General features: G+C 43.0%; 1 protein-coding gene and 1 pseudogene across 2 annotated transcripts; both read left to right on the top strand.

The window, feature by feature from the left end:
- The first annotated feature begins 369 nt into the window (after positions 1 to 369).
- LOC104780187 (BAHD acyltransferase At3g29680 pseudogene) lies at positions 370 to 1,969 on the top strand (annotated as a pseudogene). Its single transcript, XR_015596660.1, has one exon. The product of XR_015596660.1 is annotated as a BAHD acyltransferase At3g29680 pseudogene (transcript).
- Positions 1,970 to 4,896: 2,927 nt separating this feature from the next.
- Positions 4,897 to 5,867, top strand: LOC104780186 (UDP-glycosyltransferase 79B4-like). The gene has a single exon (XM_087510065.1). The coding sequence runs from the start codon at positions 4,897 to 4,899 to the stop codon at positions 5,695 to 5,697; it is 801 nt and encodes a 266-aa protein (XP_087366191.1). The 3' UTR covers positions 5,698 to 5,867.
- The last annotated feature ends 10,483 nt before the right edge of the window (positions 5,868 to 16,350 follow it).

Genomic DNA, 16,350 nt, shown 5'->3' with positions numbered 1-16,350 from the left:
TTAAACTTTGTCTACTTGACATAAAGTTAATTTTGAGGTAAAAAAAAAAAGTTGAATTAAAGCGGTTATCCAACATATTTAAGAAAAGCCATCTTAAAATTGTGGGAAGTTCACTACATTGATACTGAAGCATCTCTATAATAGTCTAAATTCCATCACAAAATCTATTAAAAAATCCTTGCCAAACACATGTTACTAGCTGGTCTGAATCTGCAGTTCTAAATATTATTTCACTCCACTTGATATAGTTATTTGATTTGTAAATTAATAAAGTTTTATTTTGCGGCAAACGTGGATCTACCGTGAGTCCGTGATATATTATATAAGACCAATGAATTAAGAAAGGTCTATTTGAAAATATATATTTCTTTTTGTGACCAATACAAAGACACAAATCTTGTTTATATCCGATCTAGAGAGAGCTGATGAGCAGCCTAATCTTCATCAATGGCGTTAAAGATAACCAAGATCTCCCAAGTCAACCCAGCAAGAAACTCCTCTCATGACTCATCCGACCCACTTATTTACCCACTCACGTTCTTCGACTTACGGTGGTTAAAATTTCATCCAACCGAAAGAGTCATCTTCTACAAACTCAATACATGTTCATCGCCCGAGGCCTTCTACTCTGTGATCCTCCCCAAGCTTGAGCACTCTCTCTCTCTCGTCCTTCGTCACTACCTCCCGCTCGCAGGCCGCCTCACGTGGGATCCACAAGATCCTAAGCCACATATCGTCGTCTCCCCCCACGACTCTGTCTCATTGACAGTTGCCGAGAGCGATGCTTATTTTTCCTGTATTTCTGGAAAAGGGCTACGTCCTGAGACCGAGATACGCGCTTTGGTGCCCAAATCTTCGGTTTTTGGTGACTCACCGTCTCTTGTTTCATTGCAAGTCACGTTGTTTCCTAACCAAGGGTTTTGTATTGGTATAGCAGCTCATCATTCTAGTATGGACGGCAAAACAATGGTTAGGTTTATCAAATCATGGGCTCACATCTGTAAACATGGAGCCATGGATTTACCAAATGATTTAACTCCGTTTTTAGATCGTACGGTTATCAATGTTCCCCCAAGTCTCGATGCAAAAATCTTGGAACTTTTGTCATATTTGTCAAAAGAGAATGATAGCTTCAAAACACTGAAACTGCCTCCTATCGAGGAGATCAGCCCCGACGTCGTCCGGGTCACGCTGGAGTTAACTCAAGAAAATATAGAGAAGCTTAGGGAGCGAGCCAAAAGGGAGTCAACTCGCTCTCATCTTGAGCTTCACTTGTCAACGTTCGTTGTCGCCAACGCGTATCTTTGGGCATGCTTGGTGAAGACGCGTGGGGGAAATGTGAACAGACCAGTGCGTTTCATCTTTGTTGCTGATTATAGGCACCGGTTAGATCCACCGGTTCCTGATACGTATTTCGGGAACTGCGTGTTCCCCGTCGGTTGCTTTGGTTACAAAGCGGAAGTATTTTTGGAAGAAGATGGATATGTCAACGCGGTTGAAATGCTAAGTGATTCGGTAAGAAGTATTGGTTCACAAGAGATTGAAACAATTTGCAAGTTGTACATTAATGGAACAAAGAGTGTGGAACCGGGTACACAGGCAGGGTCAGTAGCTGGTTCGAACCAGTTTGGTCTATACGGGTCAGATTTCGGGTGGGGGAAACCTTGTAACAGCGAGATTGTGTCCATCGACCGAAACGAGGCAATTTCTATGTCGGAGAGGAGGGATGAGCCCGGTGGTGTGGAGATCGGCTTGTGTGTAAAGAAATGTGAGATGGATATATTTCTTTCTCTATTTCAAAATGGTTTAGAAATGGAGAATTGAGATTCTTAAGTTTGTGAGATTTTCTTGTCTTTTGTTTATATTTTTGTTGTTTTGTTCGAGGTTTATGGGAAATGTTTTGTGGATGCTTTATGATAAAAGTATGGGTTTGTTGGCAAAATAATACATTTTCAAAATTTTATTGGAATTGTAGTACATTTACTATTTATATTGGAAAAATAGATGAGTTTTACTATCTGTGTAATAGAATAGATATGAGATAGATAAGAAAGTGGGGTATAGTGTAGTAGTGTAAAATTACAAAAGGGTAGCTGCATAAAAGACATCCGTACAACATATTTAGTGTACACATTTATTACACACATATAAATATTTTTATTTTATTTATATTGAATATATTATATATCAGTTGTATAGATAAAAACATGTATATTAACATATATATAAGTACACTAAATGAACTGTACGGATTAAACTTATGTATTATTATTCATTTGTACACTTGATATCTGTACACATTACAATGTGTACAGATACATGTACAGACACCTGTACACATTATAATGTGTACAGACACCCGTACACTTAATAAGGTGTACGAATACAAAATTTATAAAAAATATTTAACATTATCAAATATAATCATTACACAAAATGCATATCAAATTATAAAAAAACATAGATTTTTTTGTATTTGTAAAAAAATTAAAAATATATATATATTGAATAGTATTGTAGTTATTAGATTCAAGGGGTAATTTAATAATATATATATATATATATTTAATTTCAATGGCACATTTGTAAATAAAATGATTAGTAGAAGATTAAGAAGTAAATCAAATAGTAGTAAATAGTGAATGTACTAATTCTCCAATTAAGTTTTAAAAATGTACTAAGATGGCAAAATGGTTAAAAATACACCCTTAAAAAAAATTGGGTTCAAATCCCTTTTATTACATATTTTTACATTTAATTCGGATTAGTTCGGGTGGGCATTTGGGTTCGGATATTACCCGAACCCGATCGGGTATCCGAACTTCAGAGGTACTGAATCCGATCAGGTTTTACACACTACCCGAACCCGACCTGAACCCCCTACTTCGAGTCGGGTTCGGGTTCGGATTTCGAGTTCAGGATAATATACCCAGAACTAGTTACAATATTATATATCACACAAAAATATATGATTGTTCTGGGTATAATTCGACAATAATATGAACTAACATGTGCTTTTAAAACCATACACATATAATTTAGCCATATCCAAAAGTAATATCTACAAATATGAACTAAATCATATTTACACCAATAAATATTAATGTTTCTGATTTTTTTTTTACTTTTGCTACTATGGTGTGGACAGTTTTTTAGTTTTAACTAAACATTCAGTTTATTTATATGACTACATGTTTAATCATATACTCAAACAATATATAATTTACATATATTTTAGGAAATCTTAATTTATAATTAAATAAACGTGATTTTTGTATACTTTATGAGGTAATACCCTTTTTAATGAATTAAGCAATTGTATACTTTATGAGGTAATACATTATTGAACTAGATTAAGTCCGTGCTGGAGCACGGGTTGAAATTCATTTTATTTATATTGTAATTTTTATATAAAATATAATTTATGTGATTGTTTTTAAAAGCCTTTTTAGCATGGGTTGAAATTCATTTTATTTATATTATAATTTTTATATAAAATATAATTTATTTGATTGTTTTTAAAAGCCTTTTTGGATAAAACATTATGCAATAAAATCATATGCTAAATATGATGGCTTGAAAAAAGACACATATTTTGTAAGTTTTATATTGTTAATGATTCTAGATAAGTACCATTACTATAACACTGGTTAAATTTTATTTTATACAAATTTTTTATATTTTGTATTTTAAAATAAAATTTTAATATGTTGTATTAGTTATGTATGTGAAGTTATTTCAACAATGTATATTTTACATCATAACTTGAATGTCATTATAAGAAATAATTTTGTAAATTTGGTTTTTAAAAAGCGAGTTATTATATTATGAGTAATTTGATATATTGTTATACTTTTTGTTTTAATATACTTGGTTTCTTGAAATTCTTTCATATTATAGTGACATTTATTTACATTGCTATAACAAATCAATTTAGAGTGTTCTATATTTTCTAACTTTTATATCAAGTTTCAATATTTTAAAAATATTTCAAAATAAATGATTTAAAGTTTACTATATTATATAAAATTATAAAATTCAACAAAAAAATATGAAATTGAATTGAAATATTAAATTTTGACCCGTTACTCAGGAAATTTTTTAATTCAATAGATATTATTTTTAAAGAATAATGTTACTAAAGCTTGTATATTTTATAGATTGAAAATTTTATATTTGTTTTTAAAAATTCAATTTATGGTATATCCGGAAATAAAAATAATTTTCAATTATAATAAATAATATGATAATTTATTTATTTCACAAAATAGACTCATATATATAAATGAGAGGTGAATTATAATGATAATTAACAAATTAATATGTTAAGTTAGATATCAAAAAAAGTTATTTGATGAATAATTTAATAAAGGAAATTAATATGGTAAGTTAGATGATATCAAATGATTATTTAGAATATTTTCTTTAAGATTTTCGGAAACAACGTGCTCTAGTAATTAAATCTTACGAAAATAAATTAAGGTTGCATCTACTATTTAACTTGTAACCAATTAATCTATCAATTAATCTATAAACTATTTATAACCAACTTATTAAAATTATATAGTCTATAAAATTATGTTGTGTACTTCCGTTTTATTATAAAAGGATTAATCAAAGTAGTTTTCTATAAAGACAACCACAACCAATCTTGACAATCACACTAACACGTGAAACATGAAAACCAATCAACTCCCACCTAATCCAACTAATCATTCACTGTCTCACTCTCACTGATGATAATAATACAGATAAATTTCACCACTAAAATCATCCGTCAGATGATCACATACCATATTTTTCTTTTCTAGGGGGGAACAAAATATTTCTTTCGTTTGCTTCTCTCGAAGATCCAAATATCTCGTTTTGGGCTGTAACAATTTTGGGGAAAGGTAAATGGGGTCAAAGTTTCATGCTATTCTTTACCCATGGTTTGGTTTTGGTCATATGATTCCGTATCGTCATCTAGCTAACAAATTAGCTAAGAAAGGTCATAGGGTTACTTTCTTGTCTCCCAAGAAAGCTCGAAAACAGCTCGAAGCTCTCAGTTTGTTCCCAGACAACATTTACTTCTACCATGTTACTCTTCCTCAAGTTGATAGTCTACATGTTGGCGCAGAGACAACCTCAGATCTGCCAAACTCATCTAAGAGAGTCCTCGCTGATGCCATGGATCTTTTACGCGGACAGATCGAAGCTGAGATTCGTGCTTTGAAACCTGACCTAATCTTCTTCGATTTTGTTGACTGGATTCCAGAAATGGCGAAAGAACTAGGAATCAAAAGTGTCAGTTACCAAATCGTATTCGCAGCTTTTGTAGCTATGTTTCTTGCACCTGGTGCCGAATTAGGTTCTCCTCCACCAGGTTATCCTTCACCGAAAGTAGCATTACGTGGACATGACGCTAACGTCTATTCATTCTTCGCAAACACCCGCAAATTTCTCTTTGATCGAGTCACCACAGGTCTTAAGAATTCTGACGTAGTCGCCATAAGGACATGCGCAGAGATCGAAGGTACATTTTGTGATTTCATCGAAAGAGAATGTCAGAGAAAAGTTCTCTTAACCGGTCCGATGTTACCTCAGCCACAAGGCAAGAATGGTAAGCAGCTAGAAGATCGATGGAATAATTGGTTAAACGGATTCGAACCATGCTCAGTAGTGTATTGTGCGTTTGGCACCCATTTCTTTTTCTAAATAGATCAATTTCAAGAACTCTGTTTAGGATTGGAGCTCACAGGTCTACCGTTTTTGGTAGCAGTTATGCCGCCTAGAGGCTCGTCAACCATTCAAGAAGCATTACCAGAAGGGTTCCAAGAAGCACTATTTTTTTGCATCGGTTTAGTCTATGTTTAAAAAAGACTAAACTTCTCTTCTTAAAAGTCGATGCCCCTGGTTGTTTTGTGGCAGAGACTTGTGTTTGTTGTTCTTTAGAGAAGAGAGAAAGAGTTTTGGGTTTGTGTTAGGGGTAGATCATCACCCCAACAAAAGGCCTGGCCCAGCAAAGGCCCAAAATAAATCTCCAAGGAAGGAGGGGCAGTTTGATTTTTTCAGAGAACGAACCGACACAGTTCCCTATAAGAATGGGTGTACGGTGTCCGAGAGAAGAGGTTGACCGAAAAGGGAGAGAATACTGATAACAAATACAAGCACTCATCCACTAAGAAAAAGCCGACGAGCTCGTAGCTCATCTATTGTTTCCCGTCTATTACCAGTAACTCGTCTAAATTGAATTGTCATTCGTCCTTTTGTGCCTCAACACCGATCAATAAAAGAACACTTCGACCTTCCTTTTTACCGAACTAAAATACTTAAATTGTGACCGATTTGGACATCAACAATTTGGCGTGCCAGGTAGGGGGAGCCAAGTCGAAATCTTCTTTGAAAGTTTAAAGAACGAACCTGCAACAGCTAGACGAGATGATTATAATCGCCAAAGAAGGAAACAAGGAAGCCAGTTCGTCGGGGGGAACGATGACTCCTGCGATGGACCAAGTGGACCAAGGAGTCCTCCCGACTCCGGACGCTCCAAGAAAGGCCGTAGCAGCGGAAAGTCCAGAAACGTTCGTCATCGCGACCAACCTAACAAGCCCGACGACCACAGAGCCGGCGCAGAACCCTACACAACTCACCTTGCTCAACAGTCGGCCCGTCTCCAGTATAGACGAGCTATTCCGTGGATTCTTAACGCGTCTCGACCAGCAAGAAGAACGAACCAACACCCGGTTAAACGCGCTGATCTCAGCACAAATCAGCTCTCAGGAGGAAATCAATCACCTCCACACCATCCAGCAAAACCCGGTGAATTTTCTCTCAGCAAGAACGACGCGAGGATCGCATGCGCAAGCTAGCAGCCTTGAACGAAATCCCACCGCGCGCGATGACGAACAGGACAAAAGGGCGAAGGACGCTGAGCTGAGAGAAATTAGAGAGACGATGCAAGAAATGGAAATCACATTCCATAAAGCGACGAGCAAAGCACCCGAGGTAGATGTAATGCTCGAAGCAACACAGCGGACGCCATTCTCTAGAAGACTCGCAACCACACCAGTAAAACGAGCAGTCAAGCCAAGGCTGGGCTACTATGACGGAACAGTCGACCCACGGGATTTTCTGCTTACCTTTGGAGTAGCTCTCGGCCCCTTGCAGTTCAGCCCGATAGAGTATGATGTCGGGGCATGCCAAGTCTTCGCTGAGCACTTGACAGGTACTGCTCTGAGTTGGTTTTCACGACTTCCATCCGGGTCGATCGACAGTATCAAGGATCTAATAACCGAGTTTCTGAAGCAATTCTCCGTTTTGATGGAAAACAAGAATTCCCATGCCGACTTGTACGCCCTAACCCAGGAGCGAAACAAATCGCTTCGATCCTTCATCGGACGCTTTAAAGAAGTCGTCGTTAACGTCTGGATTCCGGACGCTACAGCCATTGTCGCACTCAAAAATGCGCTGTGGTACGAATCTCGATTTAAGGAGGAACTGTCCTTGACTCACGTAGAAACCATAGCCGACGCTCTGTTGCGAGCCGCGAAGCATATCAAAGTTGAAGAGGAAAAGGCGGTCAATGCCAAGAAGCATGCCGAAGAAACAGGCGTTGAAACTAAGCAACCAATAGTCGTAGCTCCAAAGGTCGAACACATCGAGCCACGACAACATTTTTCCCGGAACCAAGATCGAACTCGTCAAACCTTCGCGATCGGCGAGAATAATTACATTAGGAAGGAAGGGGGTGAGAATAGTGCGACTCAATACTGTGATTTCCATCAAAGTACGACCCACGCAACCGAAGAGTGTCGCTACGTCCAGACGATTCTAATGGAGCGGTATAAAAAGGGGGCAATAGTGGTCGATTCCGACAAGAACAAGACAGCCCGACCCGGAAAAAACGACACCAAACGAGCCAAAAACATCACCCGAAAATTTGTTAAAGACTCCAAGACACTCGCCGACCAAAGTGAGGACGAGATAGAAGTTCCGAACGACGTCAATCATGGCAAACGACCACGCACTGATCATCAACCCGACCAACGTCCCCCAGTAATAAGACGGATAAACATGATCATGGGAGGGCTCGCATGGTGCAATGACTCGGTCAGGTCAATATGGGATTACACTAAGAAAGCCGAAATGAAGAAATCCTGGCCATCTAGGATCAGTTCCTAAAACACACCAATATCCTTTGACGATAGCGATCTGGAAGGCTTAGATCTCCCACATAACAACCCATTGGTCGTCGAACTCTTGATCGGCGAAAGTGAGGTTACGAGAATCCCGGTCAATGTGATCTTCAGGAATGTCCCGACACAAATGCAGGTCGGCAAAAGTGATATCAAGCCAGAGTGCTACTCTTTAACCGGTTTCAACGGAGATCATATCATGTCGGTCGGCACCGTTGATCTGCCAATCTTCGTCGGGGGGATGGCGAAATATTTCCGATTTCCCATCATCGACAAGCCGACTATTTACAATGTTATCCTTGGAACCCTGTGGCTCCACAAGATGAAGGCAATCCCGTCGACGTACCATCAATGCATCAAATTTCCAACCCCAAAAGGCGTGTACACGTTGCGCGGCAACCAGCTAAGCGCAAGGACCTGCTTCTTGATTGAGCATAAGATTCGCACAGCGAAGAAATTAAAGCAATCAAAGCAGCGGGTCGGCGACGACAGCTCATCACCGACCGACGGGAAACTGATCCCAATCTAGTAGGGCGTCGCCGCCACAGAGGAAGTAAGTCTCGACGAGACTGATAGGAAGCGTTGTGTGAATATCAGAACAAAGATATCTCCAGAAATGCGCGACGAGCTGATCCTCTTTCTCAAAACAAATACCTTGACGTTCGCTTGGATGTGACTGACATGAAAGGAATCGATCCGACCGTCACAACCCACGAGCTCAATGCCGATCTGACGCATAAGCAAGTCAAACAGAAACGACGCAAGCTAGGCCCTAAAAGGTCGCAAGTAGTAAACGACGAAGTTGAAAAATTCCTCGGTCCCGGGTCCATCGTGGAAGTAAAGTACCCTGAGTGGTTAGCTAACCCGGTAGTCGTCAAAAAGAAGAACGGGAAATGGCGAGTCTGTGTGGATTTTACCGACCTTAACAAAGCCTGTCCAAAGGATAGTTTCCCACTACCTCAGATTGATCAGCTCGTCGAAGCAACAGCAGGCAACGAACTCCTGAACTTCATGGACGCCTTCTCGGGATATAACCAAATCTTGATGCACAAGGATGACCAGGAAAAGACGTCGTTCATCACAGAAAGGGGAACCTACTGTTACAAGGTCATGCCCTTCGGTTTAAAGAATGCGGGAGCAACTTACCAACAGCTAGTTAACAAAATGTTCGCTGAACAACTCGGCAGGACCATGGAAGTATACATAGACGACATGCTCGTCAAGTCACAGCGCGCCTGCGACCATATCACCTATCTCCGGTAATGCGTCGATACTCTGAATAAATACGGGATGAAATTGAATCCGGCCAAGTGCACCTTCGCAGTCAAATCAGGGGAGTTTTTGGGTTACCTGGTAACTCGGCGAGGAATTGAAGCGAATCCAAATCAAATCAAGGCAATCATCGACCTTCCCTCGCCTAAGAATGCCAGAAAGGTACAACGACTAATCGGACGAATTACCGCCCTGAATCGCTTTATATCCAGATCAATAGATAAATGCCTGCCATTCTACCAACTCCTCAAAACCAAAGGGAAGTTCGAGTGGAACGAGGACTGCCACGATGCATTTAGGAAACTGAAGAGTTACTTGTCAACACCTCCGGTGCTTGCAAAGCCTGAGCTCGGCAAAGTTTTATTCTTGTACATCGCATTTTCCGCATCAGCGGTCAGTGGAGTGCTCGTCAATGACGACCGTGGAGAGCAACGACCTATTTTTTACATAAGCAAGTCACTCGACGATGCTGAAACTCGTTACCCAACATTCGAGAAGGTTGTCCTGGCAGTCGTCACTTTGGCACGAAAGCTCCGACCGTATTTCCAGTCGCACACCATCGTAGTGCTGTCCAACCAACCATTGCGATATATACTGCACAGTCCAAACCAATCTGGACGATTAACCAAATGGGCAATCGAACTCAGCGAGTATGATATCGAGTTCCGCACCCGCCCAGCCGCTAAGTCCCAGGTATTGGCCGACTTCTTAATTGAACTACCTTTGGAAGGTGTCGAGCCAACACCCTCCAAACCGACGGATGGACAGTGGATCCTACATGTTGATGGTGCGTCTTCTCACTTAGGCGCTGGCGTCGGAATTCGACTAACATCTCCAACCGGGGAAGTTTTGGAGCAATCCTGCCACCTTCGGTTCCAGGCAACCAATAATGTTGCCGAGTATGAAGCGCTCATCGCCGGCCTCAAACTCGCCAGCGGGATGCAAATCAACCGAATCAGATCCTTCTGTGACTCTCAACTCTTCGCTAGCCAATTCAGTGGTGAATACGATACTAAAACCGAACCAATGGCCGCCAACCTCGACGTGGTTAGGATCCTGTCTAAGCGTTTTGACGAGTTCGAACTCATTAAGATCCCGAGAGGGAACAAAGCCCCGACTGACGCCTAAGCAGCACTCGCGTCAACATCAGATCCTGACCTCCGACGGATTATCCCAGTGGAAAGCATCGACATGCCAAGTAAAGCAGAAACTAGCGCACGAACCTGCCTTGCTCTTCGCCAGCCCAACGAGATCAGGACCACCTGGAGAACCGTGACCTCGCGACGACAGTTCGAACCTTCTTCGGACGACGACAAGACAAATTGGCGGGTCGAGAGTCGCGCCTATCTTGCAGACGGCGACGTACCAACGGATTAGTGGGCCAAACGGTGATTGAAAACAAAGGCCGACCACTACACCTTAATGAAGGAACAATTGCTCCGATAGACCGCATCAGGCGCCCTCTTGCTGTGTTTACACGGGTACAACATAGAGCGAGTCATGATGGAAACTCACGAAGGCGCTAAAGGTAATCACTCAGGAGGACGAGCATTGGCACTATGAATCAAAAAGCATGGCCATTACTGGCCGATGATGATGTCCGATTGTGAAAAGTTTGTCGCCAAATGCGAGAAGTGCCAGCGACACGCCCCCATTATCCATCAACCGACCGAATTGTTGCGAGTCGGCATAGCCCCGTACCATTTCATGCGTTGGGCGAGAGACATTATTGGCCTGTTACCTGCTTCGAGACTGAAACGCTATATCCTCGTCCTCACCGACTATTTCACCAAGTGGGTCGAAGCCGAGTCCTACACCAATATCAAGGCCAAGGACGTCCAGCTCTTCGTATGGAAATACATCATCTGCCGTCACAGCCTCCCTTACGAGATAGTTATCGACAACGGCTCGCAATTCATCTCTCTGCAATTAGAAGACTTTTGCGCAAAATGGCGAAACAAGTTAATGAAATCAACGCCGAGATACCCACAAGGGAACAGACCGGCCAAAGCAACGAATAAAACTATACTCGACGGCCTGAAGAAAAGGTTGGATGCCAAGAAAGGTGCTTGGGCCGACGAACTCGATGGCGTACTCTGGTCCTACCGAACAACCCCAAGGGAAGCCACCAACCGAACTCCGTTCTCTTTGGCCTATGGCATGGAAGCAATGGCGCCTGCCGAAGTCGGCAGTACGAGTCTTCAACGAACAATGCTCATCCAAGATACCGCACTCAACAGTCAGATGCTCCTAGACAGACTCGACGAGCTGGAAGAGGAACGCGATAAGGCACTTCTGCGAATTCAGAATTATCAGCTCACCGCGGCCAAGTACTACAACAAGAAAGTCCATAACCGATATTTTAATGAAGGAGACCTCGTCCTTCGAAAGGTTTTCGAGAATACCGCTGAGCCAAACACTGGAAAAATGGGAGCAAACTCGGAAGGTCCATATCAGGTGTCCAAAGTCGTCCATCCCGGCGTGTACGAGCTTTTGACAATGAACGGTGAGCCGGTACCCAGATCTTGGAACTCCATGCATCTAAAGCGTTACTATTACTAAAAAAAAAAACTAGCTCGGCTATACTAGCTCACTCTTTCTAAATTCGAAAAATCATGTAATATGAACTACGAGCGGCTTGATCCCTCCGGATCGGAGGGTACGTAGGCAGTCCCGTCTGACGGGACACAACTGCTAGTAATATATATTCTCCTTTTCTTTATCATATCAAGTTTGAATTGTTATCATCCGCAAACGACTTCACAAACTATTTTAGTCGTTAATCTGGCCAGATAACGACTCGACGTTCCGACGTATTATTTAAGCTGAGTCGCAACTCGCACTATAGGGGTAAGCCGATCATCATGAGTCGCACCTGATTGTATAAAATTAGCCGAGTCGAAACTCCTATAACAGGCTTAAGCCGATCATAAGTCGCACCTGATAAAATCGATTTGCTACTTGTAATAAGAATAAACCGCCCATCGCACGTCGTATCTAACCAGCTTATAACAGTAAAAAGAACGAATAAAAGGGAGGGGATACGTTAAATCAACAAAAAATGTTGATTCAGAGATCAACAATAGTTTGATACGGGAGCCGACCCCATTCCGGCACATACCACAAATAGAAATACAAAAAAAAAACTCGACGAGCGAGCACTGCATACAAAACCAATCATTCAATTCCCAGATCGGCGTTGGTAGGTTCGTTAAACTCCAACCCGCCGATCGCTGTATGCCAATAACGGCACGACGCCTTCACATCCTTCAGCACGACCCCCCGGAACGTCAGCACTCCTAGCGACCATCTCTTCGAGATACGCGCAAATCCCTTCAGAACGACTGCTCTCACTGAAGTAGTGACTCGTGCTTTCTAGCTGAAAAATGTAGCGACGCAACACGTCAATACGAGCTCGGCAAGCGTCAATCTCCGCACGATCTTCAAACGGTCTCCAACCAATAACCTCAAGGTAGGAATCCTCACTTCAGCAAACGATGCCTCACGACGAGAGCGCTCCTCTAGCAATCGGTCCCACCTCCACTTCGGAACAAAGAGCCCCCCGTTGATCAAAATTTTGAGACACTCCACGGTTCCATCTATGCAACATAAGTGGAAATAGCGCTCGAACGAATGATGAGGGGAAATGATATAAGCCCTTAGCCTCTGGATACGAGCATGGTAGTAGTCGAGTTTCGAACGAATTACTTTTTCACATCTCACAGCAAGTCGCTCTCGCGCACTTCGTAGCCACGCCGAACTCGTTGTTACAGGCATAAGAGCAATTTCTCCGACCTAAAAACAATGAATTACTCAAACAAAATAAAACACCCGAAATGAGCTGGGTAGAGTTGAGGCTTATTTATATAATAAAATGCACAATTTCCGAAGACAAGCGACCAGTAAGAGACACCTCGGAAATCACACCCATTAAGTGATGGACACGAATCATAGAGGTTGCCAGATAAAAAGAAACTAATTCAAATAAATGGATAAAGGTTCACAAAGATCCGACCCCCATAAACGGCGAGTCAAACACAGAACGAACAAAAGGGAGCCGACCCCTGAACACGGCAACAAGATAATAAAGGGAGCCGACCCCTTGAACACGACAACAAGATAATTTTCGGAGCCGACCCCAATATGGTTACGATCCCATCAAACCAAACCGGCGACCGGAGAACCTCCCCCTTGTTCCTGGGTAGATACCTGCTCGTCCTGCTGTTCCCCTTGAACGACGACTCGACCACCTTCATCTCCTTCTGCTCGAGCGTCGACCCGCCCACCGCCATCTCCCTCCTGGCCGACAACTTCATGGTCCTGTACCTCCACTCGTTCAGTACCGGGAGTTTCCATCGCTACGGCATTCCCCGCTTCCTCTTCCTCATCGCTGGACGCCTGGTCCTCCCACTCATGACGCCTTGTCGAAGGAACATGTGGACATGTTAAAGTCGCCATCAACGATATCGGGAATGAAGATTTGTCCGACCTCCTCCTTAAGCTGAGCAGCCATATTTTGAACCCCCTCAACCACCCCGTCAGCTAGGAGAGATATTTGGCCATCTGCGACGAGTGTGTCCAACATGCGTACATTCCCGACGGCTTGATTATACTCCAGAAACCTCAGACGAGAAGACTCGAACGCATCAGCATAACTCTTGTGCTTCGACAAGAGCCTCTGAGCACGGCCAGTGAGATGGCGATAAGCAGAAATTTTTACGTAATGCCCATAGTCATCGCGACGATCCCGCAGCCTCTTCGTTTCAGCCTCCAGTGCCACCTTCAGCTCGTCACATGACGACTTAGCAGCCCCCAATTTGACAAGAAGTTCGTCCCTCTCGGTGACCAACCTGCTGTACCCGCGTTCAAGTTTTGCGGCATGTTCCTTCAGTTTTCGGTTTGAACTTAAGGCCTCCGACAATTGATTTGTGAGCCAATTGACTTTGCTAGCAGAAGGGTCGGGATAGCTCAGCAGCAGCAGCTTCTAACTCACGAATCCTGCGCTCGTAACGAGAAACCGACCAATTGATCGTCGCAATAAGCTGCAGAACGACAAAAAAAGGGAAAGGCTCAGTTAAAACATACAAAAAAGATGACCATAACAACAGACATCCGAGGAATAAGAAAACAAACCTTAAACGATGTCTTCGCAACATCTGTGACCGAGTCCTTCTCCTTCACCCGGTCGACCGGCATAAGGTGCCCTGTACCGAAATGAATTTTGCGAAATAACTCAGTGCAGGGTGTCACTAGGGAAGGCGAGCCCGCACCATCCTTCCTCTTTTGAGGGGTACTCCCCCCGGCACTATCAGCACCTTCTGAACGACCAGAATCTTCGTTCCTTTTTTCTAAAAAAAGTGCCCCAGCTGGGACGACCTGGCGATTAGAAGGTGCAGGCGGAACGACAGCTTTCTTCCCTGCACGAGCCTCAGCAAGACGGGCGTCTTGCGACGATGTAGTCTTCCTTCCCGCTAACAGCTCCTCCGCGCGGTCACGTGAATGAGGGGGGTCGGAAAGCGGAACGGATGCCGCCCCAATAGCTCGATGAAAACGAGCGGACACATCAAGAACATCCAAGTTTAGACGACCCATTACTGCCAATGGACAAGATATTTATAATAAATAAAATAAAAAAGTAGCTCGGCTACCCGTAACTCGCTCAGATACTTGACGACGAAGTTTTCTTCACTCAGGTCTTCTTCCCAGTCGCAGGAGTTGTCTCCGGCCAAATGTAAGGACCAGACGACTTGATCTTGTCAACATCGGCACGAAAAGTAGCAGGATAGGGAAGCAGACACCTCGGCACAGAAACTGCAAGACAAGAAATAGGGTTAATTACAATAACATAAAACCAACGCAAGAGGATACAGAGCAAGTCGTCTACCGGGCGAAAGATTCCACCCAGTGTATAAGGGAATTGAGGGATCTTCGACGACCCCCGAAACTACTTTCAGAAAGAAATTTGACCCGGCCCAGTTATAAATCTTCCCCTTCGTTCCTTCGACGAGTATTGGCCTCCTCGAACCAACATAATAGGTGCCCGGAGTCTTGTTTCGGTTTATGGGAATAAACCGAGTAAGTTCCTCAAAATGGTCGACCGAAAGATTGATCCCCACTGACTCGGCCATGATAGAAATGCCGACTGCATTCCGAAAGGTCGCCATCGAAAATTGATATATCGCCATCTTGCGGTTAGTACAGTACGACATTAAGAAAGCGGGAAGGGGAAATGTGATCGCACACTTGGTGAAAAGCTTCTCCAAGAGACATATGTAACCGTCCGGAACATCCCAAGGACGTTGACTTTCATCCGGAATAATAATGGGAGGAAGAGGATATAATCCGCCGAGCCTAACAGCTCTCTCAGCCGATTCGAGGTTGATACTCGTCCGAGGAACATGTGAGAGGATGTGCATCCTCGCCCCGGAAGCACAGGAGATAACTGGCAACGACCCACGAGTAACGATATCGTTCACGGGGATATCAGAATCGTCCAAGTCCTCATCAATCAAGGAGGGGATCGCGCAAGGAAGTTGGGACGAACTCGTAGCCGCCGCATAGGAGAAAGCCCGACGTTAAAGCTCATCCAAGAAAGAAGAATCCGAATACGTATCGGAATGAGGACTCGGAGGCGACCTAGGCCCACCATGACTTGGTCTGTCAACGCCATCAGAATCCGAAGAGGTCGCTCGTCGAAGGTGACTCGCCGCAGAAGAGTAGGAAGAAGCAGATCCGGGGGAAGCCATCGAAAGCGAATAAACCAAAGCAAAATAAAGGAGACAGACGATTTAAAGGAAGAAGAGGAGGAAGTGTACCTGATGACTCGAGAGCAGAAGATGACTCGTAGACAGGGTAAAGAAAATAAAGAAGGGAAAGAAGTATTTATAGGAAGGGATGGAGG

The sequence above is a fragment of the Camelina sativa genome, chromosome 4, assembly GCF_030686135.1.
Source record: "Camelina sativa cultivar CO46 ecotype springtype chromosome 4, ASM3068613v1".
Lineage (NCBI taxonomy): Eukaryota > Viridiplantae > Streptophyta > Magnoliopsida > Brassicales > Brassicaceae > Camelina > Camelina sativa.
The sequence above is the reverse complement of the archived record's forward strand: the minus strand, read 5'-3'. Positions and strand labels throughout refer to the sequence as shown.

Coding starts and splice junctions, on each gene's coding strand:
- LOC104780186 (XM_087510065.1), top strand. CDS start 4,897: ATGGGGTCAAAGTTTCATGCTATTCTTTACCCATGGTTTGGTTTTGGT.